Raw genomic sequence first — 6,344 nt, forward strand, 5'->3', positions numbered from 1 at the left:
CTTACCAATATTTAAAAGCAAGTGAAAAATTTAAAGACTGTCAATGGAAGCTCTAAAGAAATTTTTATTTGTTCACTTTCTCGATTTGTCTCTTTATGTTAACTTTTTAATATGGACAGTTAAGAATTGACTAAATTTCTAAAAATTTGTTTCTTAGCTGCATACATGTAATGAAAACCAAAAAAGTCCCTTATGTTTCTCTTACCTGAAGCAAACTCTAGAAACCAGATCTTTTGTATAACCAACAAGAAATATCTTGAGAGTCTAAAGGTGTGGTGTAATAATATCACTTGTATTTCAGTCACACACTGAACTATTGTTGTGTGCATGTGTTGTTTATATGTATATATGAAGAAGAGAGAAATAGTATTTTCAAATAATTAGCAGATAGAAGTACTCTAAAATAAACAAGGGTGTATTGGAGTGACAGAGGTTATCACACAGTGCAGTTAATAGAGGAAATTAATTTCAAGCTTTCAAGACCCATACAGCATATAAATTATATCATTGGAATGTTAGGACAAATTAGCTACTTAATTAGTCATTACTGCTCTGGAGAATTCATATCTCTTATACAGTTTCATACTAGACAATCAAGGTTAATGCTCTGAGCTGTTGTCTCCTAACTGAATTGGTAAGCAATTGGAAAGTGCTTCAAGGACTGTGGATGAATCCCCTTTACCAACTTGCTGAGTCATTTAATATAGGTCTGATGTACACCAGCACTTTGAAATATGTGTGCTACCAAAAAATCACATGATTCATTGGTGCAAAAGGTAAAATTCTACCACCTTGAACATGGAGAATGTATGTGGTAGTTCTTCCTAACTAAACATAAGGTCTCTTCATAAAGTACAGTAAGACCACACTTAATGTTATCTATAAGTTTTTGGAAACTGAAATTTTAAGCAAAACGTGTTTAATGAAACCAATTTTAAGATAATCGGTATAAACAAGAGTTAAGTTCCCACTGCATATTTCTGGTCACAAAAATATCACCAAACTTCTAAATAAATACCCATTACACTTTTAAGATTAAACAATGAAATAAATGTGAGCTATACATACATTTAAGAAAGATGAATAAAAACAAGAACATTCTTTTCCAACCCACTTATTCCAGTTCAGGGTCAAGGATGGCGGAGCCTATCCCTGCAGCTCAGTGCCCAAGGTGGGACCCAGTCCTTCATCACAGGAGTCCTCACACCCACCTCCACTCCCTCAGACTGGGATGTGTAGCCACGCCAGCCCACCTCATGTGCACCTCTTTGGGATGCAGGAGGAACCGGAGTCCCCAGAGAAAACCCACACAGGCATGGGGAGAATGTGCACACTCCACACAGATAGTAGTCCCAGCTGGGAATCAATTTTTTCCCATCAACATTATAATGAAATGAACTGGAACCAAATTACATTATTCTAGGACCTGCTGCATCATAAACTCTCAAAAGCCAAAAAAAGCAGGCTGGGCGGATCTAATACACTGTTTCTGATGGCAGATGATTTTAACTCACCTAGTTTTCCCCAAGAATCAGTCGTTCTTAAATATTTCCCCCAGGATTCCTGATAATCATTTTCCAAAAAGCCACATGAACTCTTGTGATTAACTGTGTGGCCAGACACTATTCAGGCAATTTCTCAGAGCTTACCAGATGTCAGTCCCACTTGCTCTCTTACCATTTTGTGCTTCTGCCTTGCATGACATCACTTATTAGATGTTTAATAATATATCAGAAAATGAGGCATAAAAATAGAAAATGCCACGCAGTTGCCTTCAGTTATTTAAGGGTCTCTTTTCATTATCCCGAGAGAGAAAATATAAACAATGACCTTTGAAGGCCCTGATTAGGGAAAGTGAGTTCTTTGTTCTTGCTTTGTATAGCTTGGATGTAGACACTAGTGTGACTATGTTGCTTTTGAACCACTTGAGAGAAAAGTAACTTAATGATCTAGTGCAGTGATGGCGAACCTATGACACGCGTGTCAGAGGTGACACGCGAACTCATTTTTTTGATTGATTTTTCTTTGTTAAATGGCATTTAAATATCTAAACTAAATATCAAAAATATAAATCTTTGTTTTACTATGGTTGCAAATATCAAAAAATTTCTATGTGTGACACGGCACCAGAGTTAAGTTAGGGTTTTTCAAAATGCTGACACGCCGAGCTCAAAAGGTTTGCCATCACTGATCTAGGGTGTAAACACTTGACAAGATGAATAGGAATGAGTGGTTCAAGTGTTGACAGTGTGCAGTGTGAGGGAAGTTTGAGTTTTCCTTGCTATGCAAAGAGAATTAGATTTAAGCTTGCCATTCTCCTACTGTACATCGTGTGTGTGTGTGTGTGTGTGTGTGTGTGTGTGTGTGTGTTTCATATCTTAGGCCCTCAAAGAGGCTATGTCTCCCATTTAAACCTTCTTTCCTGGACACACATCCATGCACACCTATGTACATGTTTTAGTTATATAAGCCAGAGAATGTGAAGGTAGTAATATCTTCTATTTGGGGGCGGGAAATGACTGCTTTAAAACAGGTATCCCTCCCACTGGCATTGCTTTGCTTCAGGGAAACAAGGACAGGGCAGACTGCTGTGGTGTGTGCGTGTACTGATTCTTGAACTGAACTTGGTAACACTTCCTTTTCCTCTTTTCTTCGTGCCCTCCTTCCTGTCATTAGTTGCCATGTACCGAGAACCGTCTTTGCATGACGTTGGAGAAACGGTCCCGAAGGCTGGGGTGACGCCAAGTAAAAGCACAAGTGCGTCTGCAATAATGAATGGAGGCAAACCAGTCAACAAAAGTAAGACGACATAGCCAGACCCTCACAGGTGTTGTGACTTACTGGTCCCGAGCACAGCTGAGTGATTTATCCTTGCCAGACATTTCTGCTCCCATGGCCGAGGAGCAGGTGGAAGTAAGCGGATGCTTGCTCGCTGCTGTCTCGAACTTCTTGGTTGCAAGAGGATAAATCTCCACCTGTTGCGCCTCCTACAACAAGAAGACACCTGGACAACCAGCTAAACTCAGACCATGGAATGCCCTACCAGATATGGAATGCCTTTTTAATATCTTTTCTGTGACTGTGACACTTCATGTGAATGACATACTTCACAAGTACACTCGATACCTTGCCTGCTGACAGCTACCCATAATCCTTTTTGAGTCCTGTTTCAGCAAAATCCATGTGTTTAAGTTCACTTTTGTAGCACACAAATACTATTGAGTAATTTCTAGTTAGAAGCTGTAAACCTGTGCTATTATGGATTTCTCTTCTTCCCGTTTTTACAGGGCTGCTCGCTCCACTGTCCGTGACCTTTTGCAGGGATTGTGCTCCTCCAAATCTTACACGTTGCAGTTGGCTTAGTTCGGAGAGCGATCAGGGAATCAGGAAGCCTTCTAAACCTATTATTACAAAATGCATCATAAAGATTAAGAGTGTTGTCTCTGGCTCACACTATCAATTAAACACACATATACGCTCTGTTCAGTGGCAGGTACTGTGCTCCTGAGGTCGGCGTTGCCGGGGTGAGAAGTGGGTCAAACACAGTCCGTGGGAAGTTCTCTCCGATATGTGTTTGACACCCCCCTCTAGTTTCTTTGTGTGTGTGTGTGTGTGTGTGTTTTATACATATCACAAGCTTACTGGTAATGGTAACATTTGCCTTGCCCAGCGAGCAAGACCCACTGGTTTTTGAGAAAGTGGGTCCAAAGAACTCAGTAGGCCTTGTAGGCCTGATTAAGGTTCATTTTTTTTCATCTACTAATCCTCATTATTTGGAAAAAGAGAAAAAAAACACACAATAATTACAACCTACAAGAGTGCGCTACCTAAATCCATTTCAGATATAATCCTTCCTATTTTTAATGAACCAAACTTATTGCCATCCCGGGTTTTGGCTGCGTTCCACTCATACTCAGCAGAGCATGGGCAAGGCGGCTGTTGTGTTCTTTTCTGAAGCAGCAAAGCAAACCTTAGTTATAACTTAGACTTTAATATTTTTGGTGTTTAATGACACGTTTTTAAACTGGACACATTAGGAAATAATATTTTTTTTTTTAGCTCAGCATGCTGAGTCAGGTACTGTGTATTTCACCAGTCCATACCTCTAACTCAGCTTCTTGGGGCCCAAGTTGCCCAAGGGCCGGGAGAGAGGGGTGCCTTGCCACGATCTCAGAATGCAGTCTGTTGAATTGTTCTAGATCACATTAAAGGCAAACCAACACGTTCAAACATCAGGTTTTCGGTCCGTTCAACCAATTTGCTTTTGTTTTATTTGCTTTCTTAATTTCCTTTTAAATAACTCTGAGCTTAGGGAAGACAACTACCAAGAAAGGCCGCGAATATTGTCTACACAGTGAAGAAACTACGCAAAATGTTCAATATTGGATATAAAGAGTTTCAAAATGTTTAATACTAAACTGTTTGGAAATATATTTGTTAACTCTGTGTATACTTAATAAAATTCAATGTTTTGTTCTTGGAAGAGTTAATTGAGACCAAACTGAACCTCATTTATAGAAAACTATATGTGGGATCATTATCCTGGCCTCTTGTTATTATTTCCATGTGGGAGGATGACCCAGTCGCCATTTACCCACATTTGCACTGTATTTACTGGGAAATTATTTTGTCACTGCTTTTCTAAGTCTCCATGACAGCCCTTGCCCAGCATTTTAAAATATTGTCCTGCTTAGCTTATTAAAGATTTAGTATAAATTTAACTGTTTATGCTTATTTCATTTTCATATCGGATTCCATTTTAATAAAATAAAAAGTTAGCATAATGTTTGAGTAGATTTATTGTTGATTATGCTAAAATACAAATACAAAAAAAAATGGTTCCTTAGACCATTCTTGATTTCTTGTTACACCATTTTAATGCCTATTTTTTAACAGGATAAGTTAAAAGATATTAGATGAATTTCATTAACTAATTATTTAGGGAATACATATAATTCATAACATGTGGCAAACTATGAGTAATTTAACTTAAAATTCCAATTAGATGGGCTTACCCTACCCCACCCCACCCCAACACACACATCAAGCAACCCCTCCAATTTGCTTTTGGTAATCAGACCTCATTTGATGGTTTCATTTCCCCTGCAAGCCTGTGTAATGGTTAAAATTAAGACAATATTTATTTTCTAAATAACTGAGATTTATGTACACACCCGTTTTGTTTTTTATATGAGTTGTCTATATGGGCCTTTATCCCTATGAATGGATGTCAAAATACTTTCTTCCAAAATATGTTTAGACATATTGCAGAGGGGGTCTTTGTTATTTGTAAATTAGTCTGATCACTTTCTTTGTGTCTGGTCTCATCTGTTGCACGGGACAAGGGCAGCACGGATGGACTGCATGTAATAGGGCCTGGATATCAAGAACTGTTAGTATGTATTTCTCAATTTACATACAGAGTGTGTCTGCTTTGTACAGTTTCTGTGTTTAATATCATTTGTTATATTCACCAATACAACACACTGAATAAAATATTTATAAGAAGGCATATTATAAAACATCAAACAACTTTATGTAATGAAATGGCATTGCATCACCCACAAATATAGACATGTCATGTAAATAAGTTGGTAAACTCAATTTCCCCCTTTACCGTGCCAAAGAAAATTTTAGCTCTTTGATGATACCTCTCTCGCTATTTTTTCTGGGATAAGACCCTCTTCTTCCCCCTCAAAATCAAGTTTGATGTTATTAAGTAAGTGCAATCTGTCACCATTGATGTTCTGTATAGTAAATCTGATGGAATTCATTTGTATTTAGAGACCGTGTGTTTTGTACCTACATGTATGTATGTTGATTGTATCAAGTCTAATATCTCATCCATTTGCATGCATATCTGGTCTGGGAGGGTTATTTCTACTGATTTGTTATGTTAGCTGATTGCTTCACCCATCCCTCAGCAATGCTTAATGTTTAATGGTTTTGGTACTTCAAGTGACACCATTTTTATTTTCTTATGTTTGCTTTCTAAAATGTTTTGCTAAAACGTTACTTGGGAAAATTATAGAATAGATGCAAATGGTCCACCCTCTGTAGAGAGTAAGTTGAAACTAAGCATGATTTCATTATAAATCCTAGAGAATTTAGAAATTCTTGCTTTACTTGTTAGGTTGCACTGAGTGTTTTGGGGAAGGGGGTGACTTCAGGAGACCTACAATGGGCCCATAAAATTCCTGCCACAATCCTTCTAATTGCCTCTTTTTTCTAAATTTTTTTTATTGATTTCAGACAAGAAGGGAGAGGGAGAGACAAAAACATTAATGATGAGAGAGAATCACCAATCTGGTGCCTCCCCTACACGCCCCACACTGGGGATTGAA

General features: G+C 38.1%; 1 protein-coding gene across 2 annotated transcripts in view; it reads left to right on the forward strand.

Moving 5' to 3' along the window:
- FGF14 (fibroblast growth factor 14) overlaps positions 1 to 3,020 on the forward strand; it is a 564,506-nt gene extending 561,486 nt beyond the window's left edge. For both annotated transcript variants that reach the window (XM_036299398.1, XM_036299397.1), the window contains exon 5: positions 2,677 to 3,020. In XM_036299398.1, coding sequence (XP_036155291.1) covers positions 2,677 to 2,813 — 137 coding nt within the window. In that variant the 3' untranslated portion in view covers positions 2,814 to 3,020. The remainder of the gene's footprint in view (positions 1 to 2,676) is intronic.
- The last annotated feature ends 3,324 nt before the right edge of the window (positions 3,021 to 6,344 follow it).

This window comes from Myotis myotis, unplaced genomic scaffold (genome assembly GCF_014108235.1).
Source record: "Myotis myotis isolate mMyoMyo1 unplaced genomic scaffold, mMyoMyo1.p scaffold_m19_p_3, whole genome shotgun sequence".
NCBI lineage: Eukaryota > Metazoa > Chordata > Mammalia > Chiroptera > Vespertilionidae > Myotis > Myotis myotis.